Raw genomic sequence first — 24,803 nt, 5'->3', positions numbered from 1 at the left:
GCCCCGGTCCGGCGGCAGCAGGAGGCGGCACACGGGCATCGCGCTGCTCCTTTATTGGTACAAAACGGCGGCGAGGAGGGGTGGCGGCATGGCCGGGCCCGGGACAGAGCCCCGGACCTTCCTGCTGCCGCCGGTGGCGGGGCGAGGGGGACAAGGCTGCCGCTGCCCTTTGGAAAAAGAACCTGAGCAACAAGGGCAGCACCGGGGACACCTCAGCGCTCCCCGGGCACCAGCAGCACTGCGCACCGGGGCTGGGACAGCACCGGGAAGGCAGCCAGCCCCATGCCGGCCCCCAGCTCCTGGGGCCATGGATGGAGTGTGGATTGCAGGGACGGGGTGGATCCGCGAGGCCCAGTCCCTGATGTCAGAGGGTCCCGCTGGAGCTGGGGGCTGCCCACAATAAATAGAAATAAATACGGATTCCAGGCATGGAGCTGGCCTGGACTGCACCGTTCCCCTGGGCAGAAGGTGAGCACCCCTCAGGCACAGCCGCGGGGAGGCCACCTCTCCCTCTGCAGGCACGGCTGGCCCAGCCCCAGGGCTCTGGGAGCAAGGAATGTCCCTAAATATCCCCTCTCCGTGGTCCCAGGAGAGGCCATCCCTCTCTTGTCCTCCTCCCTGGGGAGGATTGGTCCTTGGGGGCAGAGCAAGACCAGCAGCAGGGCCTTGTGCAGGTCTGGAGAGCTGGGGCTGGCAGGTGGGCACGGCTGCAGCTCAGGGCCTCTCCTGGGGGCAGGGATGGAGCCAGCCCTGCAGCCAGCCCTGCAGCCAGCCCAGCCCCCGGTCCTGAGGCCAGCCAGTTCAGCAGTCCACGCTGTCGCTGTCACACCAGGCCGAGGGGCCGTCGGTGCCAAAGTATCTGTCTCCAAAGTTACCTGGCAGGCAGACAAAGGGACAAAGTGAGGGGCAGCAGTGCCAGCCCCACCAGCGTCCCTCTGGTGTGGCTGCAGGGCTGTCCCCAGGGCTGCTGGCCCCAGGCAGAGGCGCAGCACACCCCGGCCCCTCACCGATGCCCGGGATGATGTGGAACTCCTCGTTGACCCGCTTGTCCACGGCGGTGGTGATGATGCGGACGCGGGGGAAGGCGTAGGCCACCGAGTGCACGCCCATCTCCGCCATCAGCAGCGAGAGCAGGAAGATCCTGTCCTCCTGCACGTCGTGGTCCTGCGGCACAGGGGGCTGTGAGAGCCCGGCGGGGCACAGGATCCCTGCCCCAGCCCCAGCCCCAGCCCGGGCCTCACCAGCAGCACACGCACGGCCATCATGGCCGCGGCCCCCGTGGACACCGTGCTGTCCATGAGGATCACGTAGTCCTCGCTGATCTCCTTGGGCAGGCGCAGGTAGTGCAGCTGGCGAGGGAAGGAAGGGTTGGTGACGTGCCAGCAGGGCACGGCTGTGCGTGCCAGGCTGCAGCAGGACTCACCTCGGGCTCCCCCGTGTCCAGGTTGGTCTGGATGAGGATCTTGCCCAGGCGGATGTCCTTGCACACGGCGGTCAGGGCCTGCTCCATGGTCTCACCTGCCCGCAGGATGGACACGCCCGTGATCTGGGAAAGGGCAGGGACACGTGCTGGGTGCTCCTGGTGCCTGCTGGGCCAGGAGCAGTGCTGCCACGGGAGCAGGAGCTGGGGTCGTGCCTCACCCGCTGCCTGTGGAACCGCTTCCCCTCGTACGTGGTGCCCTGCGGCGTCTCCACCGTGACCGACTGCAGGAGGGGAGCACACAGTGGGGGCAGCCAGAGCCGTCAGGGGCACCCAGAGGGGAGCTGGGCTGGGGCTGGGGCTGCCCCCAGCAGTGGGCACTCACCTTCAGGGGCAGGAAGGACAAGGCATGCTCGATCAGCAGCCGCATCAGGCGCTTGGAGTAGAAGATAAACTCGTCCCTGGTCGTGTCCTTGTTCCTGGGAGGGATGACACAGGTGAGGTGGGAACAGAGCTCCTGCCATCCCTTGCAGACCACACGTGGGGCTCCAGGGGCCAACCAGCATGGGCAGCAGCCCCGGGCTGTGGGAGCCAGAGCACTCCTGGAGTGACAGTCAGTGACCACCAGCACTGTGGGGCTCACTGACACCTCAGCTTCTGTCCTAGACAGGACTACAGAGGCAAGAGAGTGGCTTAGCTACGCTGGAGGGAGGTGCAACACCACTCAGAGCCATCACAGAGAGCAGGGAGAGAACGGGGAGTAGGGACAGGTCAGGCAGGACCATCAGGGGCAGCACAAACTCAGGAGCAGTGGGTGAGGGCTGGGGAGCCCGGGGTGGAACAGGAGCAGAGCCAGGATAGGATAGGACCCTGCTGTGGAAGGGGACATAGTGCCCATGGCTGAGCACGCTGGGTGACAGAAAAGAGTTGCACATGTCCCCAGCTCCCCCCTCTATGTCCCGAGTCAGAGATAAAGCACTGCTAAGAACCAGGTGACTCTGAAATACCCATGGTGTGCCCTTCTCACAGCTCTGATGCACTGAAGGCACCGAGATGTAAAACAGACACAAACCAGAACAAAGCTGCCATGGGGCTGCACTGCCCAGGAAACCTCTGCCCTTGCCCAGGAGGGGTAAGCCAGCCCTGCATGCAGGGCACTAACCCCACAGCAGAGGGAAAGTAGATGACTGCTCCTACTAGGAGTACCCTGGCCACCAGCCTCGTGGGGAACACGAGGACAAAGAAGTCTCACAGACACCTGCCCGTTCCCAGATGGAAGAAGTGGAGCTGGCAACACTCCTGAAGAGGCAGAAGGATATTGAATATTTTTACTCTGTATTTTAAGACATCATCTGCCGTTTCTTACACCTCGGTGGATGACAGACAGCCCCGCTGAGGCGTGTGGAGGAGGACGAGCAGTCACTGCTGTCCTCGTGTGCTCCTGCAGCCATTCCAGGGTCACTCACAGCTGAGCATCTGCAGTGACCATGGCACACAGACACCCCCAAACCCCTGGGCACAGCCAGCACCCCAAAGAAAGGCAAATAAAACAGCTCTGGTCTGGAAGAGTCTGCCTACGGCTCCCAGTGTGAGCTGTCAGCAAGCACTCACGGGTGGGCTGCACCCACACATCCACCCACAGCAGCCTGGGAGCAGCACGGACCAGAGCCTCCCCTGCAGCCTGTCCTGCCCAGTCCCAGCCAGATGTGCCCACCAAAACCCACCCAGCTGTGCTGGGAGCAGCACGGGCCAGAGCCCCCCTACAGCCTGTCCTGCCCTGTCCCAGCCAGATGTGCCCACTGGGACCCAGCCAGCTGTGCTGGGAGCAGCACGAGCCAGAGCCTCCCCTGCAGCCTGTCCTGCCCTGTCCCAGCCAGATGTGCCCACCAAACCCCAGCCAGCTGTGCTGGGAGCAGCATGAGCCAGGGCCTCCCCTGCAGCCTCCCCTGCAGCCTGTCCTGCCCTGTCCCAGCTGTGCCCACTGGCACCCAGCCAGCTGTGCTGGGAGCAGCACGAGCCAGAGCCTCCCCTGCAGCCTGTCCTGTCCCAGCTGTGCCCATTGGGACCCAGCCAGCTGTGCTGGCCCCTGCCTGGCTGGGACAGGCCCCACGCTGCTCCTGCAGAGATTCCTCTGTATGGAGGGGCTCAAACCCTGATGACATCTCACATCCAGCCTAACAGTGACACCTCTGGGGATGGGGAACCCCAGCGCAGACACAACCATGAAGCTTCTCCCTGCCCAGGGCACAAGCAGGGCAGGGGAAGGGCTGTGCCAGGGAGGGCAGCCCCCACACGCTGGGCAGCAGCAGGTGACCAGGACCCCCGTCCCACCCAAACCACTGCAGGATGTTGAACTTTACAGGTTGAGAATTTTAAATTTTCTGTGCTGAAAGGCACAGACGCGTAAGAGAGTGCTGTATTTGACTTGAGGTTGTGGAGAAGACTTTTAAAATTAATTAATAGCACTAGGATTATGAGTGTGTAGTTGGTTAGAAGTGTGTAATATAACAGGGGGAAAAACAGAATTTAGGGTTTTAGAATATAGAAATTAAATATGAAGATGGAGGTTTTAGGGCAGAAGTAAGTTGTTCTTTTTTACCTTTTTCTTCTTTTTCACAGGTTTGGGTGATGCTTTGTAATTAGACAGAAAAGTCTACATTGTAAGCTTTGAGAGAGTTACTAGGTTAAAAGGGAAAATAATCTCAGTATTATTTTTTAATTAGATAATTTAGTCTTAAAAGGCTTTGTAACAAAAGACAGCTAGCTATTTTGTGTTTTGCTAATGAAAGACTGTAGAACTCACAGTTGCGAGGTTGTTTCACTGATAAAAAATAATAAACACATGAGTCTAAACATGAAATACATTAATAAAGACACGACACAGATCTGCTAAGATGCAATAACTAACTGCACACAGAGGTGCAGCAAATGCGGCTCACGGATTAAGGTCACCAAGCACTTGTGCTACCAAGGTGGAACCACAGCCCAGGGGAGGGACAGGGCACTGGCACAGGGCTCTGCCTGGCACACCTGAGGTGCCACATCACCGCTCCTACTGCCAGGACCTGCCCTGGAGCCTGTGCTTCCACAGGAGGAAGGAGTCAGGAGAAGGAAAGGAGGTGCCCAGCCTGGATGTGGCCATGAGCATCAGAACACCATAAACTGGGTTGGAAAAGCCCTTTGAGATCCAGTTCAGCTGCTCCCCAGCTCTGCCAAGGCCACCACCAGCCCACACCCTCAAGTGCCACTTCCACAGGGTTTCTGAATTCCATCAGGGATGGGGACTCCATCACCACCTGGAGCAGCTGTGCTGAGGCTGGAAAACCCTTCCCATGAAGAAACTGCTCCCAATATCCAACCTAAATCTCCTCTGGGGCAGCCTGAGGCAGCTTCCTCTTGTCCTGTCCCTTTCTCCATGGAGCATAGCCTGACCCTCACCTGGCTGCATCCTCCTGTCAGGAAGCTATAGAGAACAAGGTCTCCCTTGAACCTCCTTTTCTCCAGCCTGAGCCACTTCCCAGCTCCCTCAGCCCCTCCTGGGGCTCCATTCCCTGCCCTGGACACGCTCCCTCAATGTCTCTTTTATCAGGAGGGGCCCAGAGCTGTCCCCAAGCCTGGAGGTGCCCCAGCAGTGCCCAGCTGGCACAGCCCAGGTGCCAACGGCCTCTTGCCCACCTGGGCTCATGTTGAGCCACTGTCCACCATTGGCCCCATGGCCGTTCCAGCCCCTCTGCCCCAGCCTGGAGTGCTTCATGGGGCTGCTGTGACCCCAGGGCAGGGCCTGGCACTTGGCCTTGGTGACCCTGACCCTGCTGGTCTCAGCACATCAATCCAGAGTGCCCCAACCCCTCTGCAGAGCCCTCCTGCTGCCCAGCAGATCCACATCCCACCCCACTTGGTATCCTCTGCAAGCTTACTCAAAGTGCACTCAGTCCTGTCCAGGTCCCTCACAAGGACATGAGCTGACACCTTCCAAACCAAGACAAAGGTGCCACAGGAGGACCTGACTGAGCTCAACATGCCCTCTCTGCCGTGGGGAAACACACCTGGGGCTGCCAGGCTCTGCAGCTGCAAAAACAATGAACCTCTCCATGGTCCCAAAGGCCTCAGCCCTTGAGCCTTCACTAACTGATGCTACTGTCACCTGGAAAAAGGAGCATCAGAAGGGAAAGAAAAGATCAGGAGTGGTGAAGCCACAGAAGCAGCTGCCCAGATCCCTTCTCTAAGCCAGCACTAAACCAAGTGCCCTGGGAGAGGGGCAAGGGGTACCCTGCTCCATGCCACCAGCTGCTCTACCTGTGCCCCAGGGAGCAAAGAGCCAACCAGTCCCCTCCCACTGCAGGAAAGGCCTGTCAGGAACCACCCAAAGCAGAAGGGCAGAGCTCTGGTCACCAGAGAAGAGCCCATGGGGCCAGGGCCAGCTCCATTCAGCCATTCTGCTCCAGCCATTCTGCTCCAACCATCCAGCTCCATTCAGCCATTCTGCTCCAGCCATTCTGCTCCAACCATCCAGCCCCATTCAGCCATTCTGCTCCAGGCCAACCCCAGGACTGCAGCCCCAGGGCAGAGGGCAGACACTCACGCCAGGCCCTGTGGTGTGCCAGGGTGGCAGGGATGTACCTGATGATGGTGTGCATGCCCCGCACCTGCGGCGTGCTCTCCAGGACACTCAGCGTCTTGGGCAGGGGCTGTCCTTGGTGGGCCGAGGCCAGGGCTGCCCTGCAGGGAGGAAGGGGCTCAGAGCTGTGCAGCACACACACACCCACAGCCCTGGGCCACCCTGCCAAAGGAAGGCTCCAGAAACACCCCTCTGAAAGGTCAGCACCGTGCTTGGCCTTCCCTGGATCCTGAGCAACACCCCAAGTCTGGTAGCAGGCATGAGACCCCAGAGCTGGACTGCCCAAAAACATTGGGGTGAACCTCCCAGAGCACACCCCCAGCTGCTGCAGCCTCTGCAGGGCAGGACAGCCTGGGACCGGGCTGTCACCACAAGGGACAAGGGCTGTCCTGCCCAAAGGGAACATGAAGTGCCAGGAACAGGGACCATGCAGGGCACTTCTCCCACAGAAGTGAGCAGCCCAGGGTAAGTCAGCAGCCAGGAGAGGAGCCCTGCTCCAGACAGGGACAGGAGCAGGGCAGGCAGCTGGCCACAGGCATCAGCCACAGTGTGAGGTGTGTCACACAGAGCCCAGGGCTGCAGCCAGACAGGCCCTGAGGAGCTGAGCACAGCCCTGGGGAGGAGCAGCTATGCTCAGGCACCTCAGCAAACCTCTGCCAGCAGGAACACAGAAGCCAGTGGGTGCCAGCAGCCCCCCAGCCCAGAACAGGCTCCTGTGCAGCCCTGGATCCCACGTACCTGACTGTGATCTCCCGCTGGTGGTGCAGAGGTCACGGTGCAGCGCAGGGGAACAGGAAGGACAGACACCCTGTCAGTCACTCACAGGCCAGCACAGCCACCCCAACAGCCCAGCTCCCCACCCTCCTCCCCAGTGCCCACTGCACCGATCTGCTCCCCCAAGCTCCATGCCGGGACCTCTTGAGAAGAGAGAGGTGACACCAACACCCCCCAAGTGCTCCCAGAGCACAGGTCTGTGTGCAGCCACATCCTGCCCTCTGCATGCAGGACCCCTCCCCTCCTCAGCCCCGGCCCACCTTTTCCAGCTGGCTGTGCACGTGCTGCACAATGAGGTCCAGTGCCACGGAGTTCTCCCCACCTGCGGGTGGAGCAGAGGAGGCAGGTGGGGCGGGCGCTGACCCACCTGCCCCACAGCACCCGCTCCCCATGCCAGGCTCAGCTCGGGCCTCACCCCTGGGCACCACGATGTCGGCCACCTGCACGGTGGGCTCGATGTACTGCTCGAAGGCTGGCTTCACAAACTTGTTGTACTGCTTGATGACGCCCGCCACGTCGCGCCCGCGCTCCATGATGTCGCGCTGCAGCCGCCGCACCAGCCGGATGTCCGAGTCCGTGTCCACAAACACTTTCATGTCCAGCAGCTGGAAAACTGGGAGGGGTGAGCACCCCCTATGCAGCTCCCATCACACCTGCGTTAGTCCCTCCACCACCCCGCAGCGGCACCCAGCATCACCTCCCGAGGCCTCTGTCAGCACGGGCGGTGAACTCTCCCTCCACAGCCCCACTGCTGTGGCACCCAGGGCCAGTGCCTGCCCTGCTGCAGCACAGCATCCCCTCGGGCCAGCGGCCACCTGAGGCAGCGATACCTTGAGCAGCTCCTTGTTGGCGAAGGCCAGGATCCCTTCAAACACGATGACATTGGCCCCATACACTGTTTTCTGCAGGCAGACAGCAGCTGGGTTTGTCCTGTTTCTCTCACATGCCACAGCAGCACCAACACTGACACAGGGCTCTGACCCCCCTGGGGTCTCACCACTCTGCTGGGGCTCCCCATAACCATCCTGCAGCACCCAATGCCTTGGAGCTGTAGTCAATCCCTGTGCATGATGCTCCAGGCCAGGACGGACCCCGAACCTTGCTCTAGATCCCAAGCCTCTGCTCAGTGCCATCCTCCCAGCACCTCTGCCCACCGAGTCCCTCCCTCATATCTGCACCGGCCTGTTGGCCCATCTCCCCACAGTCTTCCATGAATGAGTCCCCCATTCCTGATGACCCCAGCCACCCCCTCCCTTTGGCCCTCCGGACCCTGCAGGGCCCAGAGGCGTTCCCCGTTCCCGGGACCCTGCCAGCCAGGCTGAGCCCGGCCCCCGGCACCCACCCACTCGCGGCGCCGGCTGTGTGTGGTGAAGTCGTACACCGGCACCTTCACGCTCTTGCCCTTCTTGAGCTTGCGCAGGACATTGACGAGCAGCTCGAAGTCAAAGGCATCGGGGTGGTCGAAGTTGTAGTCGCTGCGGGCTGCCAGCGCCTGCTGCCCCTCATCCAGCACCTGCAGGCACCGGCACTGCTCAGGGCCGTGCCGGATCCCGGCATCCACCGGCATCCCAGCCCTGCTCAGTGCCGCACCCGATCCCCGCAGCCCGAGCACCGGCACCGCTGAGCGCCGTGCCGGATGCCGGCATCCACCGCACCCGATCCCCGCAGCCCGATCCCCGGCAGCACCCAGCGGTACACTGGAACCGGAGTGTCGGCCCGGCTCGGCGCTGCCCGGGCCCCGTCCCGCACCTTGTAGAAGGAGTCCATGGAGAGCAACACGACCCAGGGCACGTCCAGCGCCTCGATGATCCGCGTCGCCACCGTGGTCTTGCCGGAGGCGCTGCCGCCGCACAGGCCTGCGGGGAGCGGCGGGGGCACCGCCCCGGCCCGGATCCGTCACGGGCCCGGATCCAGATCCGGCTCCGGCTCCGGCCCGGTCCCAGCCCCTCCCTCGGGCCCTCGTTCCCCGATTCCCGACCGCAGCCCGACCCCGGCGCCGGTCCGGCCTCCATCCCTTCCACAGCCCGCTCTCGGCTCCATCTCCTTGCTGATCCGGCTCCATCCCCTCCCCGGCCCCGTCCCACCGCTCACCGATGACAAAGGCCTCATCTACGGGCGCGCCGGTCTCGCTGTACCACGGCGGCCGCCCGGCCGTGTAGATAGTGCGCTTGCTGGTGCGCAGCAGCGGCGGCTCCGGCTTGCACTGGCTGGCGGTGCGGCGCCGTGGGGCCGGGGCGGGCGCCAGCGGCAGGCGGCTGAGCAGCGAGCCCAGCGGGCCGGGGCCGGGAGCGGAGCTGTGGGCGCGCTCCGGCCCCGCCGCCCCCCGCCGCTCCTCAGCGCCCGCCGCCGCCATCGCCGCGCGGGCCGCGGGGGCTGCCGGGACAGGACGGGCTGCGCACGGCACGGGGAACAGGCCCCGCCCCTGAATGGGGACCGCCCCTGAGTGAAGCCACGCCCCGATCGAGGCCCGTCCTGTGTTAAGTCCCGCCCCTGAACGAAGCCCCGCCCCCATCGAGGCTCCGCCCAGACTGGTGCCCCTCTTCCTAGTGTGACCCTGGCTGAGGCCCCGCCCCTTACCGAGGCCCCGCCCCAGACGCCCCGGGAGAGCGGGGCTCACCTGCAGACTGGGGCTGTCACACCGGGGCTCACCTGCGGAGCCCTCCCTGCAGGTGTCACACCAGGGCTCACCTGCACAGCCCTCCCTGGGGCTGTCACACCGGGGCTCACCAGCGGAGCCCTCCCTGGGGCTGTCACACCGGGGCTCACCTGCACAGCCCTCCCTGCAGGTGTCACACCAGGGCTCACCTGCACAGCCCTCCCTCTGGCAGGTCAGAGCCGCTCCAGCCCTGCAGCATCACGGGCTGCTCGGGGCTGTCCCCAGCCTGACCCTGCCCCTGTCCCAGGTGTCCTGGGTACCCAGCGCTGGGCCTGGCGTCGCGGAGCGGTGTCCAGGACACGCCAAGGGTGCGTTGTTGGTTCGCGGTCTGCCGGGTGTCTCCCGGGACCCCTGGAGCCTTTTCCCAGCCGGCTGCCCCTGCCCGTCCTGAGGTTGTTCCTGCCCGGTCAGGACCGGCCCTGCCCAGGCTCCTGCCCCGGCTCCGCAGCCCATCCCGAGTCTTTCCGCAGCACGGAGCAGCACGTTCGGTGTCATTTGTCGCCGCGCTGAGGGGGCTCTGCCTGGCCGCAGTCGGGGCCGGACTCAGCGCCGAGCCCGGGCTGCGCCGGTGGTTCCCGGGCGCTGAACGCCCTGCTCTGGGCTCGGCCATGCCGGTGCAGCCCCTCCGGCTCAGCCGGCCCGCGCTCCCGCCGCTTCTCTCGGAGGATCGCGGGGGGACAGCGCCAAAACCCTGCGCTGCCCTGTGCACCGGCTCCGGCACCGCGGCAGGCTATCCCCGCGGTTAGGCACGATCCCCGCCGGTGCCCGCTGCTCCCCAGCTCCCCTCGTGTCCCTCCCGTGCTCAGACGGATCCCAGGGTCAGTTCTGTCATCGCCTGCCGGGGACAAGAGGAGCCGCCGAGCCCTGGCCCCGAGCAGCTTCTCCCGCGAAAGCAGCGCCCTTACACGCATCTCCGGTGTATTCTCCCGGAGATCCGCCGGTCCGCAGCACCCGCACCCGCCGGGCCGCCCCCGCCCCGAGCCCGGAGCGGCGGCACCGGGACCGCCCCGCCACCCGCGTGTGGGCGGGACCGGGGGCGGAGTCACGGCAGGGGCGGGGCTCGGCGGTGCCGGTGCCCGCGGTGCCGGTGCCCGCGGCGCCGCTCGCTCCGGGATGGAGCCCCCGACCGGCACCGAGAGCGCCCGCCTGGTCAGCCCGCGGGGCGGCAGCGCCGACGGCAGCCTGCGCCTCAAGAGGTACCGCCGGCACCGGCAATCATCACCCCGGCATTCCATCACCGGTACCCATCACCGGCACCCATCACCGGCACCCATCACCCCGGCACCCATCACCCCGGCATCCCCACCACCGCCAGCACAACTCCATCACCGGCGCCTCCGGCACCGACGGCGCTCCCATCACCGGCATCCCCGACACTCCGGTCACCACCGGCACACCATCGTCCCGACAGCCCCATTACCGGCGCTAGCACGTCCATCACCGGCACTCCGATCACCCCGTCACCTCCAGGCTCCCCGGCAATTCCTCGCACCGTCACCCCCATTATCTCCCGCATCTGCAACCCCCGGTCCTCCCGCACCCGCTCGCCCATCACCCCCGGCACCTCCATCGCCCCCATCGCCCTCGGCTCCTCGGGCACCCCCGCAAGCCCCCGGCACGTCGCGCAGCTCCCACCGCCGACACCGGCACCCCCGGCACGTCCCTCCCCGGCCGCCCCCGTGCCTTCATCCATCCGAGCGGACACCGGCACCTCCGCAGTCCCCGCGCCAGCGCTGCCCGCCCGCCGCCTGCGCCGCCACCCCGCCACCGGCACGCTCAGCCGCCGCCGGCACCTCCGCTCGAGCGGAACCGGCCCCGCGTGCGCCAGCCCCGCTCCCCGCTCGGGTGTCCGTCCCGCACCTATCGGCGCCCGAACGTCACCCACGCACACCGATACCTACCATCCATCCATCCATCCATCCATCCATCCATCCATCCATCCATCCATCCATCCATCCATCCATCACCCGCCCACACCGGCGCCGTTCATCCCTTAGCCCCCGTCCCGGTGGGCTGCCCGTCCCCGCTCCCGCACTGCTGCCCCACGCACGGGGACCGGGACCCGGCCCCCGCCGCCCCTTCCCCACACCCCGCGTCTCCGCACCGCTGGCCGGTCTCGCAGCCTTGAGTGCAACACCTCGCTCCCAGCCGCGCCTCCCCGCGGTACCCGCGCCAGTTTTCGGTTCCGGCGGCAGCCCCGTGCCACCGTCTCCGGCTGCTGCCGCCGGTCCATGGCTGCTCGTCCCACCGGGAGCGGGGGTTCCGCCGGTGCCCGACGTGGCCGCATAGCAGGGGGCGGCAGCAGGACCCTCGGGGGGTCTGGGCAGGAGTCCCCAGCCGGCGCTGCCGGCAGTGACCCCCTGCCCCAGTCTCTTCACAGGCTCTGGAGATCCCTCAGCACCGGCGGCCCCAGATCCACGCTGCCGCTGCAGCCCCCCGAGCCCCAGCCCTGGGCAGGGCCGGCTCCAGGCCCGCCGGCAGCTGAGCGTCGCCTGCGCCGTCTGCTGCCTCTTCATGGTCGGGGAGGTGATAGGTAACACCTGTCCCCCAGGCGGGCCCCGGGGTGCCAGCAGGGCGCGGGGTGCCAGCAGGGCACGGGGTGCCAGCTGCTCTGTGCCCGCAGGCGGATACCTGGCACACAGCCTGGCCATCATGACGGACGCAGCCCACCTGCTGACGGACGTGGGCAGCATGTCCGTCAGCCTCTTCTCCCTCTGGGTGTCCAGCCGCCCGCCCACCAAGACCATGACCTTCGGCTGGCACCGCTCGGGTGAGCCCAGGGGGCGGCCCTGCGGGCTCCGGGGACCCCAGGCCGGGTGGGCGCTGATGGGTGTCACCCCACAGAGACGCTGGGTGCGCTGGCCTCCGTGCTCTCCATCTGGGTTGTGACCGCGGCCCTGGTCTACCTGGCGGCCGCCCGCATCATCAGCAACGACTACGAGATCGAGGCGCGAGCCATGCTGGCCACGTCGGCCTGTGCTGTTGGTGTCAATCTGGTGTATGTGCCATGTGTGCAGCCGTGCTCCCCATCATCAGCTGAGTTCTGCCCCCTGCGACCCCGACTGTGCCCCCAGGTCACTTTGTGCCCCTGTGCACCAGCCGTGTGTCCCCAGGCGCTGCCACCGTCACTTCCTTGTCCCTCATACACTCAGGGCTTCCAGTCCATGTGCCCACATCCCCACTCCTCCCCACACTCCCGGGTGCCTCAAGCAGCGCCTCCCAAGCCCTGTCACAGCCCCAGGACCAAACCCCTGCCCTGTTCCTGCACACCTCCCAGCCCTGCTGCACCTCCAGCCCCACTCCTCCCACTGTCCCCAGCCCCAGGTGCGACACCTGTGCCCCCTCTGCCCAAGCAGGGCCCCCCCACAGGCCCTGTCAGTGTGGCACTGAGCCATCCTGCTCCTTGCAGCATGGCCTACATCCTGCACCAGTCCCCTGCTGGCCATGGCCATGGCACAGGAGCCTACGAGCAGCTGGAGAGCTCAGGGTGCTGCCAGCCCAGCCCCGTGCCCGGCAGCACCAGCGTGCGGGCAGCCTTCGTGCACGTGGTGGGTGACCTGCTGCAGAGCGTCAGCGTCCTCGTGGCTGCCACCATCATCTACTTCAAGGTGCCCGGGCTGGGCCCCAGGGCTGCCCATAGGAGCAGGGTGCCACGTGGGCTCTGCCCCCAGCCTCACAGAGACCCCCTCTCTGCAGCCCCAGTGCAAGATCGCAGACCCCATCAGCACCCTCTTCTTCTCCGTCTTCGTCCTCGGCTCCACCATCACCATCCTCAGAGACGTCTTCATGGTCCTCATGGAAGGTGAGCAGTGGGTGAGAGGGGAGTGAGACCCGGGCACAGGGTGGGCACAGGAGCTCCTGGAGCTCCATCTGCCGCAGCACTTTGCCATGAGGCAGCTCCCCCCCTCTGTGCCTCCCCCTGCCCTACCTGAATGCTCCCAGCTCCTCCTCTCCAGCCAGCCAGGTGCATTGGCCCCAAGGTGAGGCCTGTGTCACCCCAAAGCCACCGTGCCCAGCCTGGCTGCCCTGGGGGAGCCCCCAGCCCCAGCCAGGTGGGTGCTGTGTCTGGGGGCCGAGGGGGGCCCGTGTAACCGGGGGTGCTGCTGGCAGGGGCCCCGCGGGGGCTGCACTTCGACACGGTGAAGGAGGCGCTGCTGGGAGCCCGCGGCGTGCGGGGCGTCCACGACCTGCACCTCTGGGCGCTGACGCTGAACCACGCCGCCGTGTCGGTGCACGTGGCCGTGGGTGAGTGACCTGCACGGGGCACGGCTGGGGGGTCCCATGGCTGTGCCAGGAACGAGCCCCTGCCCTGCTGGGGTCCCATGGCTGGGGTCCCATGGCCATGCCAGGAACGAGCCCCTGCCCTGCTGGGGTCCCATGGCCGTGCCAGGAACGAGCCCCTGCCCTGCTGGGCTCCCATGGCCACACCAGGAACGAGCCCCTGCCCTGCTGCTCCTAGATGCCAGCGCTGACACGGAGATGGTGCTGCAGGAGGTCACTGCCCGGCTCCAGAGCAGGTTTGGCTTTGCCCTGTGCACGGTACAGGTGGAGCAGCACCAGGAGGAGTCAGCAGGCTGTCCCCACTGTCAGGATCCCCAAACCTGAGACCCCCACCCACTGCTACGTTGGGCCAGACGCGGCCCTGGCCCCAGCTCCTTGTGCTAGAGCAGGGCAGCGCTTGAGATCCCATCTCCCCTCTACCCACCCCACTGCTGCTGCAGAGCCCTGGGGTGGGACAGTGACTCCAGTGTGGTGTCCTGGGGGGACGGACACAAGGCCTGGCCTGTGGAGCACAGGGGCTCCCTGGAACCTTCACTCCCCGAGGAGGTGGAATCCTGCCCCAGCACGCGGCCCCCAGGGAGCCTGTCTGTCCTGGCAGGAAGGGACATCTCCCATGGGGGCCCTCAGACCTGGCCTTGGCCCCCCGTGCTGCTGCCTGGGCTCTGTCTGAACCCTCCTGTGCCTGGCCCTGACCCATTCCCTCTGCTGAGTCGTGCCTGTGCCCCTGGTGTCCATCTGTCCATCTGTGCCAGCAGCGGTGCCAGCGCTGCCAATAAATGTGTTGGAGCAGCAGCAGCAGCAGCAGTGCAGCAGACAGAGGGGCACGGGGAGGGAAATGGTGGAGTTGGGGGTGGGCCCCTACAGCCACACCTGCCCTGGCACCAGCATCAGCACAGCCATACAAAACCAACCACGTTTATTGTGCACAGCTGAACACAGCTCAATGTGAGCGACTCCACGGCTCCCGGCCCTCCCCGCCCTCACTGGGCACTCCCTGGGGATGGAGGCGAGCACAAGCACAGCTCCAGCTGGTGGAGCCCAGGGGCTGCACAGGGTCACAGCTCAGCCCTGCCCAGCTCAGACCAAACGGTGCAGACAGACCCTTCCAGGCCCAGAGCACCCCAGGGAACGGCTGGGAGCAGCTGTCCCCCTGCAGCAGACACCCATCAGGAAAGCAGCACCACCAGAGAGGGCCCACAGCCCCATGCCAGCACAGCTGGCCCAGCCCCAAGCCCTGCCCAGGGTGAGCACATGGCAGCAGCATGGTGAGGCACTGACGCCCTACTCCCCTGGCAGCAGGGAGGGCTCAGGGGGACCAGGGCTGCTGTGTATGTCCCCATAGAGGACGCTGAAGCGGGCCTGGCACTCTGGGAGCAGCTGGCGGCCCACAGAGGCCAGCCCTGCCAGGCAGTGTGCCCGCACGATGCCCGCCTGCCCGCCCGACAGCAGCCAGCCCTGCGAGTCCAGGTTGGGGCTGAAGCGCACCTGTGGAGAGAGGAGCCCCTGAGGGACAGGGCTGGCTGCTGGGACTCGGCCCCAGGGCAGAGCAGAGCCAGCTGAGCGCTGGGCTGGGCTCACACCGTGCCACCCACCTTGTGGAGGGCCTCCAGCTGCAGGCGGTCCAGGCTCAGCTCTGCCTTCAGCTCCTGCACGTGCATGCGCCGCATGGGCTCCCGGCTCGGCAGGTTCTGGAAGCTGCGCTGCAAGGGGGGCACCACCTTGGGCTGCAGGCCCGGGGCATGCAGGAGCAGGGCATGCACTGTGCCCTCAGCCCTGCCCCAGCAGCATGTCCAGCCCTGCCACAGCCCCCCAGCCCTGCCCCAGCAACATGTACAGCCCTGCCACAGCCCCTCAGCCCTGCCCCAGCAGCATCTCCCACCCTGCCACAGCCCCCCAGCCCTGCCCCAGCAGCATCTCCCACCCTGCCACCCCCTGCCCAGCCACAGCCCCACCATTCCTGCTCAGGGTCAGACCCTGCCCAGCCACAGCCCCACTATTCCTGCTCAGGGTCAGACCCTGCCACCTCCTGCCCAGCCACAGCCCCCCAGCCCTGCCCCAGCAGCATGTCCAGCCCTGCCACAGCCCCTCAGCCCTGCCCCAGCAGCATCTCCCACCCTGCCACCCCCTGCCCAGCCACAGCCCCCCAGCCCTGCTCATGCCCAGACCCTGCCCAGCCACAGCCCCCATTCCTGCCCATGCCCAGACCCTGCCCAGCCACAGCCCCCATTCCTGCTCAGGGTCAGACCCTGCCCAGCCACAGCCCCACCATTCCTGCTCAGGGTCAGACCCTGCCCAGCCACAGCCCCACCATTCCTGCCCATGCCCAGACCCTGCCCAGCCACAGCCCCCAGCCCTGTTCATGCCCAGACCCTGCCCAGCCACAGCCCCCGTTCCTGCTCATGCCCAGAGCCCGGCTGCCCCAGCCTCCCGTACCAGGTCGGTGTCCTGGAAGCGCAGGTAGCTCCTGGCTGCCATCTCGCTGTAGCGATGGGTCCGGGGCAGGCCCTGCTCGCTGCCCTGGGGCCCCTCAGGGCTGCACGGCAGCAGGTCAGCTTTGTACACGGGCTGTGGGGAGAGGCGGCTCAGGGCAGGGCAGGGCGGGCACAGATCCTGCTGCTGCTCTGCACACAGGCACCCCCAGGCTCCGGTGGGATGGGGGTTCAGGACACGTCTCCTGTGGTCCCCTGTCCCCGCTGGCCCTGTGTGCTGGGCTGGGCCCCCCGAGAGGAATGGTCTCTTACAAATCTGCGGTCCGAGGAGCGCTTGACGTTGAGGGGGTTGACAGCCAGGTCAGGCAGCACGGCCGCCACCAGCTCGCCGGTGATGTCACCTGCAGCCACCGTGTTCAGCCAGTCCGAGCCAGAGATGCTCTGCAGGGACAGAGGGCTGGAGGGCACGGGGCTCCCACCACCAGCCCTGGGCCCAGCTGGGCCTGACCTGGCCATGGGGACAGAGGGGCCCTGCCCTGGCCCTTACCCACACGGTGCCCTTGCGAGGGGCCACAAAATAGGCCTTGAAGCCCAGGTACCCCGCGTCGATGTAGTGGATGCCACAGAGCCCGTACCTGTGGGAAGGCACAGAATGAGGCCTGGGTGCCTGACTGCTGTCACCAGGGGTGTGAGAGCCAGGCACGGCCACCTCCCACAGAACTGGCCCAGGGTGACGGGGCTGTTCCTGCTCCAGCAGCATGGCACAGAGTTCAGAGCAAGCACAGGCAAGGCAGCTCCCAGAGGCCAAGGACTCACTGAGCTCCCAAACCCCTTTAGCAGCACACATCTTGCTCACTCCAGGGGTAGGCCATGCCCTGCCCACCCTGCCTGTGCCTAGGATGGCATGGCAGAGGGGATGCCACGCTTTGCTGCTGCAGTGTGACACAAAACAGGCAGAGCCTGCCCCTGCCATGGCACAGCTGCACAGCCCCAGGAAGGGGGAAGCTGGAGCAGGCCTGGCAGCACTCACGGGGCATAGCAGTTGTCCTGGGCCACGGTGATGCCGTTGTAGGGCAGCAGCCAGGCCACCTCGGTGCTCAGGAAGCGCTTGATGCTGTTGATGGGCTCGTAGAGCCGCCGCAGGTCCCAGAACTTGATCTTGCGGTCGCTGCCCACCGTCACCAGGAAGTTGCTGAGGAGCAGCAGCACAAAGGCAGCGCTGAGAGCCCAGCACGGAGCTGTGCCCTGGCCCAGCACAGGGCCCAGGTGGCCCCAGCCTTGCAGTGGCTCTGCTTTCCCTCACCCTGCAAAGCCAAACCCCTCTGGTGCTGCCATTGGCACCACGGCCTCTCAAGCCCCTCTTGACAAAAGAGCTGCTCCTGCAGGAGGAAGCTGCTCTCCTGGCAGCACCTGCGGCTGCTCCTGCCCTCACCTGTCAGCCTTGCACCACTCAATGCTCCGGACTGCCTGGTCATGGGCCAGGAAGCAGCGGAAAGGGTAAAGCTTGAGGGAGCCGTCGGGCTGGTGCACGCACTGCAGCAGGGATTTGGTGAGCAGGTTCCACACCGCCACGGTGCCTGTGGAGAGAGACTGTGTCCATGAGGCACTGCCAGTGGCACGGGTGCTTCAGCAAGGGACCAGCAGCAGCACAGGCAGGGCTGGGGGAGCTGCAGAGCACAGGGGCCAGGCTGGAGCTGGGGCTGAGAGTGGGACAGGGCAGAGGGAGGACACAGGACACAGGGGCCAGGCTGGAGCTGGGGCTCCAAGCAGACATCATGGCAACAGGTCCTGACAACACAGCACAGAGCTGTGGATCACTGCAAGCCCAGCAGAAAACTCCACACAGGCAAGTTCAACAGATGTGGACAAGCCCAGAGCCACAGACAGGGACGACCAGTGACCAGCCTGGAGGTGTGTCAGAATGACAACAGCCAGCCCAGAGGAGTCTCCCCCTGAGCAGGGCTGGGCAGAGGTTCCAGCACCCCCTGAGCCAGGCTGGGCAGAGGTTCCAGCACCAGCTGAGGCTGCAGGGCCTCTGCCAGGGCGAGGGCTGCTCCCCGAGTGCTGCTGCAGGGCACAGAGAGAGACTCACCGTCATAAAAGCCTGCTGCCAGGTGATGGTGGGGCTTGGAAGGCATCCAGGAGAGGCTGAAGCACTGCCCACACTCAGGGGCGTGACCAGCCTGGACGGAGCCCACCTGCAGCGTGGCGATGCACTGCACCTGGGGGCCAAGGAGAGCCCTGGGTCACAGCCCTGCACGGTGCCAGCCGTGCCCAGGGCCTGGGGTGGGCACGGCGCTGCTGTGCCCCTCCAACGCTGGGCAGGTGCCTCGGCTCCCCAGGCTCTGCCACCTGCACGCTGGGGAAGCTGGCAGGGATCACCATGGCAGGAACACTGACCTTGCAGATAAGGTGCTTGTGGAGGGACCCATCTAGAAGAGAGCAGAAGGGGGTCAGGGCAGGCTTTGGCTGTCCTGGGAGCTCCCTGCCTGGAGCCTGGATGGCAGCTCCTCACGGCCCTGGCCAGGGCTCCCAGTCCCTGTCCCACCATTCCCCCGAGCCGTGCCCCAGCACAGCAGGAGCTGAAGCACAGGGAGGAGCAAACAGGTGGCACAGGCCCCAGGAGCCAGGCCTGCCTCTGTGCTGGAGGAAGCAGCCCCTGAAACACCCTCAGGCAGAGATGATGGGCTCCTGCTCCACCATGGCTGCACTGAAGCTGAGGTGACACGGTGACACACAGGGGCCAGACCTGACTCTGGGCACTGCAGGGAGCAGCTGTGCAGGGCATCTCTCCATGGCTGACAGCACTGCAGCAGCCAGGCAGCACTGCAGGGCAGGGCAGGCTGCAGAGACCCCACACCCAACAGCTCAGGGCAGGACACCCATAGGAGCACCACGCACCTGTCTGCCAGAGGATGCTGCCCCTCAATGAGAGGGGAGCTGTGGGGACCTGTCCCACATCCATCGGGCCCGGGGTCCCTGACCCCCAGTGTGGGGCTGTCCCCAGCACAGTGACAGGCACGTCACAGCCTGGAGCCTGGCAGCCATGGGGGGAGACACAGAGGAGCTGTGCATGCTCCTGGGCACAGCTGTGACAGCCAGGATGCAGCAGAGACCAGCCCCAGCTCTGCCCCGCAGGAATGCAGAGATGGGGGTCCCCAGTGCCAAAGGGACAGCACAGGGATGGGGGTCCCAGTGCCCCTACAGGGATGGGGATCCCAGTGCCACAGGGACAGCCAGCACAGTCTGGGAGCCCCCAGCAGGGCCTGTCAGCACAGCCTGGCACTGCTGCTGTGGCTGGAGAGCAGCCCTGAGCACAAGGAGTGTGCGTGCAGCCGCAGCCAGTGATGGGAGGGCCCTGCACGACGTGCCCTGGGGGGCTGCGGCAGCGCCTGGCACCTGCAGCAGCGCGGGCACAGCCAGCTCGGGGGGCACAGGGGGCACAGGGAGCCATTCCCACTTCCAGGGGGAGAGTGCTGCCTGCTGGTCACAGCTCAGTGCCCACCGCAGCTCAGGGGGGCACAGGGGGCCATTCCTCACTGCCAGAGTGGGAGTGCTGCGTGCTGGTCACAGCTCAGTGCCCACCGCCAGCACGCGCCGGCCATCAATCCCGCCCAGCCCGGCACAGTCATTACAGGCACCATTAGCCTGAGCTGGCCCAGCACTCCCTGTCCTGTCCTCACACACGGAGCAGGCTGGAGGGAGCAGCAGGGAGATGGGGAATGGCTGGGGACACGGTTTGTGGCTGCAGTGCCACACCCTGCACTCACAGTGATGCTGCTGAGAGCCCCCTGGCAGTGCCCAGCTCCATCCCAGCCAGGCTGCTGCAGTGCCCCTGAGACAGAACCAGAGCAGCCCTCGGCACGTGGCCTCCTCTCACACAGGCTCTGAGCCCTTCTGGATGAGCCCCAGGTGAGGCTGGAGCCCTCCTCCCCTGGAATTCCACAATGGAATTGTGAAAGCTGCGGGAAGCAAGGCTTTGGCACTGGGGCTTGGATCTCTGGGCACAAGGGTACTCAAAGCAGCCCCCAGCACCTAAAAGCAGCCTGGGATCCCACACTATCCCTGTGGCAAATGCCAGCCTGGATCCCACACTATCCCTGTGGCAGATGCCAGCCTGGATCCCACACTATCCCTGTGGCAAATGCCAGGGTCCCAGCCCAGGGATCAGGTGGGCCCATTCCCCACCATCAAGCCCCCAGGCTGGGCACAGCCCCCTGGCACAGCAGGCTCCTGTGGGCAGAGGTGCCCAGCCTGGGGCTGGCAGTCCCACCCTGGCACGGGTGGAGGAGGGCCAGGACGCCCCTCTCAGCAGTGTGGCTCTTCCTACCTTTTACCTGGGTTGCCTTGGCGTGGAGCAGGGCCTCGGGGTGGGGCAGGGCGTACACCACCACCCTGCCGTCCGAGAAGGCAGCGGCCAGCAGGCCCAGCCGGCTCATCTCCGGGTGCTGGGGATGGACAGAGGGCTCAGACATGGATGGGGGCACTGAGCAGCACCCCCGGGGCAGCCCTGAGCAGCACTCACCACACGGGCTGCAGTGGGTGGCTCCCAGGCACCGCTGGGGCAGAACTTCATGTCCCACACACAGCCGTGGTCAGCAGCGATGGCATAGGCCAGCCTGGCCTTGCTGGGAGAGCTGTGGGCGTGAGTTTGGCCATGAGCAACACGGCAGCTGGTGCCCAGCAGCTCCAATACCCTCCAGGGCACACCAAAAGCAGGGCTGGCCAGCAGCACAGCCCCCTCGGGGCTCAGGCTGGGGCTGGTGGCTCTGGAGAGGACAAGCCTCACCACCCACACAGCCATGGAGGGACACAAACCGAGGCAGGGCCCAGCCCCGGGCCTGGCCACTCACCCCTGCTCCGTCTGCAGCGTGCCCAGGTCCCAGAGCTGCAGGAGGGCAGGCCCTGAGTGCAGCCCAGACACGCTGTGGGTCTCCTCCATGCTCCTGTGGCAGGACACGGCCACGAGCTGCGGGGCTGCGGAGCCCTCGGGCGTCGGGCACCACGCCATGGCCCACACCGGGCCGCCCACGAAGAACGAGACATCGCGGCGCTCGGGGTGGGGCTGCAGGGAGCTGAACCTGGGGGGCACAGGGGGAAAGGAGCTGAGAGCTGAACCTGGGGGGCACAGGAGAGAAAGCTTCTGAGAGCTGAACCTGGGGGGCACAGGGGGAAAGGAGCTGAGAGCTGAACCTGGGGGCACAGGGGTGAGGGCTGCAGAGAGCTGGGCCAGGGGCTGGTGGCACCCCAGGGCACAGAACAGGCTGGCTGCCCAACCCATGGGGGCAGCCCTAGGGTAACCCCTGGTCCAGACAGGCCCGGGGACACCGGACAGCCACCATCCCTCTGGGCCTGGGGACAGCCTGACAGGCACTGCCACGCCAGGCAGGGGACAGCCTGACAGGCACTGTCCCTCTGGGCCTGGGGACACCTCACAGGCACTGCCACGCCAGGCAGGGGACAGCCTGCCAGGCCACAAGCAGCCTGCTGTCCTGGGACACCCCGTCACACACCTGTTCAGCCTGTACAAGGCACCGTCGTCCTTGATGCCCTCGCGCTGGATGGAGAACAGGGGAGACTCCTCCTCTGCGGGCAGGTACGGGGCAGCCTCGCTGTGCAGGCACAAGTGAGAGCAGCTCTGCCACCCCTGCCAGCCACCCAGCACAGCCCCGGGCCCCAGCACCACGCCAGCCCCCACACAGCCCTGCTGCTGGCCGTGCTCCTCCACGGCCAAACCCGAGACCCCAAAGCCCACAGCAGACACACAGAGGGGTGTGGGAGCACAGGCCACCCGTCCCCTTGCTCACCCCAGCCACTTTTCCCTTGGCCCTGCTCCCAGGGTACCTGTCAGAGAGACACGTCCACCTGTGTGCCACTGGGATCCAGTCAGGGAACTCCCACTGCGAGTGCTTCTGCTCCCGCCTGCAGGGCACGGCATTGGTCAGCCATGGCCCTGCACGGGCATATCCAGCACTCTGCTCACAGCCCCTGCTCACAGCCCTGCCCAGGCACGAGCAGCACCCCTGCCTGCATGCTGGGCACAGCCTCCCCTCCTGCAGCACAGCCCCTGCCCTTGGCAGCCCTCTCACCCCAGCAGAACAGCGACATTCCCGAGGCAGGTGCTCCTTCACCCTTGTACCTGTGCCAGGGTGGCACCAGGACACACACACTGCCCCTGCAGCCCCCCTGAGCCTCGAGCACCCCGAGTTCCCACTCACAGGCTGCAGGTAAGGCTGGAGCTCTTCTCCACTGGGGCCATGATGGAGTTGTGGAAGCCGTTGGGGGCGAGGCCTCGGCACTGGGGCTTGGATCTCTGGGCACAAGAGCACACTCAGAGCAAGCCCTGGGGGACCACCTGTCCCAGAGGGAACCACCACAGCCCCCGGGAACAGAGCCCTGCCCAGCCACTGCCAGCATGCCACACTGGGCTGCAGACACACAGCACCTGGGGGGACTCCCAGGAGCCCTCAGGACCCCCTCAGGACCTGCCTCCACCTCCCCCTGCTCCCTCCCCCAGAGCTCCTGTCCCTGCTCCCACCACCCAGGGCTGCCACTGCCCTTGGGCCTCCCCCTGTGCCACCCCTGTCCCTGGCAGCAGGGCCCCTGTGGGACAGCAGGGTCATGTGGAGCTGTGGGTGCAGGGACACAAACAGGGACAGCAGGGCCATTGCAGCTGTGGGTGCAGGGACACAAACAGGGACAGCAGGGCCATTGCAGCTGTGGCAGCAGGGACCCTGTGGGACAGCAGGGTCATGTGGAGCTGTGGGTGCAGGGACACAAACAGGGACCCTGTGGGACAGCAGGGCCATTGGAGCTGTGGGTGCAGGGACAAACACGGACCCAGGAGAGCCCCAGCCTTGCCCTCACCCCCGTGGCCGCCGTCCTCCCGCCGTGCCCTCGGGGTGCCTCCAGCTCTGGCTCCGATGCCTCGCTGTTGAGCGTGTCGCTGCCCTCCTCCTCCTCCTCCTCGGCCTGCAGCCCCTCCTGCGAGGGCACGAAGTCAGCGTCGCGGGCGGGGTCGTCGCTGTCCGTGTCCTCCTCCCTCCTCCTCCTCCTGCGGCGTTTGCCCGGGCCGCGCTCGGGCTCCTCGGCGGGGGCAGCGGGCTGGCACGCCGGCATCAGCTCCTCGGCCAGCTCCTGCAGGTACAGCAGGGCCCTGCATGCCAGGGCAGCGCCTGCAGGTGAGCACGGCCCGGCTCGGCACGGGCGGGCCAGCCCTGCCTCCCCCGGGCGGTGCTCGGGGCAATGAGCAATGAGCCTGCTCTGAGCACCGGCCTCCCCCTCCCTGAGCTCGCCCTGCTACCACCAACAACTCCTCCTGCTCTGTCAGGAAGCAAGGAAATTCCTCCTGCCACAGGCAGCTGCTGCGCCCTGCCAGGGGCTCCCGGATCCAAACACATTCCCTAAAGTGGGGAAGGATTGGTCTGTGAGCAATCAGTAAATCCCACCAGCAGGGGACAAAGTGCTACAGGGCAGACACTGAGACCCTCTGGGGACACAGATCCTTGAATCATGGAATCAGGCAATGGCTTGGGGTGGGAGACACCCTAAAGCTCATCCAGTTCCACCCCCTGCCATGGGCCGGGACATCTCCCACCAGCCCAGGCTGCTCCAAGCCCCATTCAACCTGGCCTTGAACACTCCCAGGGACAGGGCAGCCACAGCTTCTCTGGACAGCCTGTGCCAGGGCCTGCCCACCCCAAAAAGTTGGGATTTATTCCCAATGTCCCACCTAACCCTGGCAGTGGGGAGCCATTCCCTGTGTTCTGTCCCTACAGCCCTTATCCAAAGCCCCTCTCCAATTATTCTGTGCCCTTCGGGCACCGGCAGAGGCTCTGAGCTCTCGCTGGAGCCTTTCCTTATCCAGCCGGAGCACTCCCTGCTCTCCCACCAGAGCACAGGGGCCCCCGGGCCACCCGCACTCACACTTTGGCCGCCCTCCTCTTGGGCCGCCCGCCCCGCGGGCTCTCGGCGCCGTTCCCGTCCTCGCCGCCGCCCAGCGCCTTGTCCGCCCGGAGGGGCTCCGGTGCCCGGGACAGCTCCAGCAGCAGCACCTCGGCCTTGCCCTTCCTGCCGCGCCGCCCGCCGGCCCGCGGCGCCGCCACTGCCCCGTTGGCGGAGCTCTCGCCGCGCCGCTCCGCCGCGCCGTGGGCACCGGCTCGGGGCCGCCCCGGTTTCCTCGGGGATTTCGCTGCTGCTCCATCCTCACCGTGCAGGGCTCCCGCCGGCAGCTCCTCCCCTGCCCAAAACACCGCGGTTAGCGCAGCACGCAGCAAGGCCCCGCGGCACGTCCCGCAGCACCGGGCACGGCGGCAGCCCCTCGCACCCCGGGGAGCGCCCCCGCCTCGCTCCGCCCGCCCCCGGTACATACGGAGCGCTCTCTGTTCACCCTCCCGCTCCCCACTACGGCTCCGGCTCCGCCCGGCAGAACCCGATCGTCGTCCCGGCCGCTCCCGGCTGCTCCGCTCCCGGCACGGCGGCCCGCGGGCGGCGCCTGACGCCATCGGGGGCTCCCAGAGCCACGGCCCCGGTGCGGGCCGCGCCGACAGCACCGAACCAGAACCGGGGACGGCCAGTTGATGGCGTCAAAAGGACGCGACGAGTATGGGCTGAGCCCGTCAATGA

At 66.3% G+C, this 24,803-nt stretch overlaps 3 protein-coding genes across 8 annotated transcripts; 1 reads left to right on the top strand and 2 right to left on the bottom strand.

Moving 5' to 3' along the window:
* Positions 1-37: 37 nt before the first annotated feature.
* LOC141728387 (uridine-cytidine kinase-like 1) lies at positions 38-10,497 on the bottom strand. Of its 3 annotated transcripts, XM_074536253.1 has the most exons (15): positions 8,904-9,262; positions 8,562-8,668; positions 8,155-8,325; positions 7,643-7,714; positions 7,228-7,417; positions 7,073-7,134; positions 6,777-6,793; positions 6,041-6,139; positions 1,806-1,899; positions 1,642-1,704; positions 1,424-1,546; positions 1,242-1,349; positions 1,008-1,164; positions 794-875; positions 38-762 (listed from the first exon to the last, which is right to left on the bottom strand). In XM_074536253.1, the coding sequence occupies exons 1-14, from the start codon at positions 9,163-9,165 to the stop codon at positions 802-804; spliced, it is 1,599 nt and encodes a 532-aa protein (XP_074392354.1). In that variant the 5' UTR covers positions 9,166-9,262; the 3' UTR covers positions 38-762; positions 794-801. The 3 variants fall into 3 exon arrangements, with proteins under 3 accessions (XP_074392354.1, XP_074392356.1, XP_074392353.1); XM_074536255.1 differs by lacking the exon at positions 8,904-9,262 and adding an exon at positions 10,374-10,497 and having other exon boundaries at positions 38-875; XM_074536252.1 differs by having other exon boundaries at positions 38-875; positions 8,904-9,261.
* Positions 10,486-14,538, top strand: SLC30A3 (solute carrier family 30 member 3). 2 transcript variants are annotated; one of them, XM_074536266.1, is made up of 8 exons: positions 10,486-10,664; positions 11,796-12,001; positions 12,092-12,238; positions 12,313-12,466; positions 12,878-13,076; positions 13,165-13,270; positions 13,579-13,713; positions 13,928-14,538. In XM_074536266.1, the coding sequence occupies exons 1-8, from the start codon at positions 10,582-10,584 to the stop codon at positions 14,071-14,073; spliced, it is 1,176 nt and encodes a 391-aa protein (XP_074392367.1). In that variant the 5' UTR covers positions 10,486-10,581; the 3' UTR covers positions 14,074-14,538. The 2 variants fall into 2 exon arrangements, with proteins under 2 accessions (XP_074392367.1, XP_074392369.1); XM_074536268.1 differs by having other exon boundaries at positions 10,487-10,664; positions 11,838-12,001.
* A 110-nt stretch (positions 14,539-14,648) lies between these two features.
* GTF3C2 (general transcription factor IIIC subunit 2) lies at positions 14,649-24,796 on the bottom strand. 3 transcript variants are annotated; one of them, XM_074536245.1, is made up of 18 exons: positions 24,550-24,796; positions 24,105-24,417; positions 23,046-23,334; positions 22,397-22,491; positions 22,023-22,100; positions 21,692-21,790; positions 21,032-21,259; positions 20,704-20,815; positions 20,509-20,626; positions 18,579-18,610; positions 18,271-18,400; positions 17,611-17,755; positions 17,209-17,370; positions 16,726-16,813; positions 16,491-16,619; positions 16,183-16,314; positions 15,342-15,449; positions 14,649-15,252 (listed from the first exon to the last, which is right to left on the bottom strand). In XM_074536245.1, the coding sequence occupies exons 1-18, from the start codon at positions 24,680-24,682 to the stop codon at positions 15,031-15,033; spliced, it is 2,613 nt and encodes an 870-aa protein (XP_074392346.1). In that variant the 5' UTR covers positions 24,683-24,796; the 3' UTR covers positions 14,649-15,030. The 3 variants fall into 3 exon arrangements, with proteins under 3 accessions (XP_074392346.1, XP_074392347.1, XP_074392348.1); XM_074536246.1 differs by having other exon boundaries at positions 14,649-15,234; positions 24,550-24,795; XM_074536247.1 differs by lacking the exon at positions 18,579-18,610 and having other exon boundaries at positions 20,516-20,626.
* Positions 24,797-24,803: the final 7 nt, after the last annotated feature.

This window comes from Zonotrichia albicollis, chromosome 3 (assembly GCF_047830755.1).
Source record: "Zonotrichia albicollis isolate bZonAlb1 chromosome 3, bZonAlb1.hap1, whole genome shotgun sequence".
NCBI lineage: Eukaryota > Metazoa > Chordata > Aves > Passeriformes > Passerellidae > Zonotrichia > Zonotrichia albicollis.
Note: the sequence above shows the minus strand (reverse complement) of the source record. Positions and strands in the feature narration are given on the sequence as shown.

Coding starts and splice junctions, on each gene's coding strand:
- LOC141728387 (XM_074536253.1), bottom strand. CDS start 9,165: ATGGCGGCGGCGGGCGCTGAGGAGCGGCGGGGGGCGGCGGGGCCGGAG. Junction 7,715..8,154: donor ACAGCCGGCGCCGCGAGTGG/GTGGGTGCCGGG, acceptor GTCTGCCTGCAG/AAAACAGTGTATGGGGCCAA. Junction 1,165..1,241: donor TGGCCGTGCGTGTGCTGCTG/GTGAGGCCCGGG, acceptor CCTGTGCCGCAG/GACCACGACGTGCAGGAGGA.
- SLC30A3 (XM_074536266.1), top strand. CDS start 10,582: ATGGAGCCCCCGACCGGCACCGAGAGCGCCCGCCTGGTCAGCCCGCGG. Junction 13,077..13,164: donor CCACCATCATCTACTTCAAG/GTGCCCGGGCTG, acceptor CCCTCTCTGCAG/CCCCAGTGCAAGATCGCAGA. Junction 13,714..13,927: donor GTCGGTGCACGTGGCCGTGG/GTGAGTGACCTG, acceptor TGCTGCTCCTAG/ATGCCAGCGCTGACACGGAG.
- GTF3C2 (XM_074536245.1), bottom strand. CDS start 24,682: ATGGCGTCAGGCGCCGCCCGCGGGCCGCCGTGCCGGGAGCGGAGCAGC. Junction 18,401..18,578: donor ACAAGCACCTTATCTGCAAG/GTCAGTGTTCCT, acceptor CTTGGCCCCCAG/GTGCAGTGCATCGCCACGCT. Junction 15,253..15,341: donor AGCTGGAGGCCCTCCACAAG/GTGGGTGGCACG, acceptor CCTGTCCCTCAG/GGGCTCCTCTCTCCACAGGT.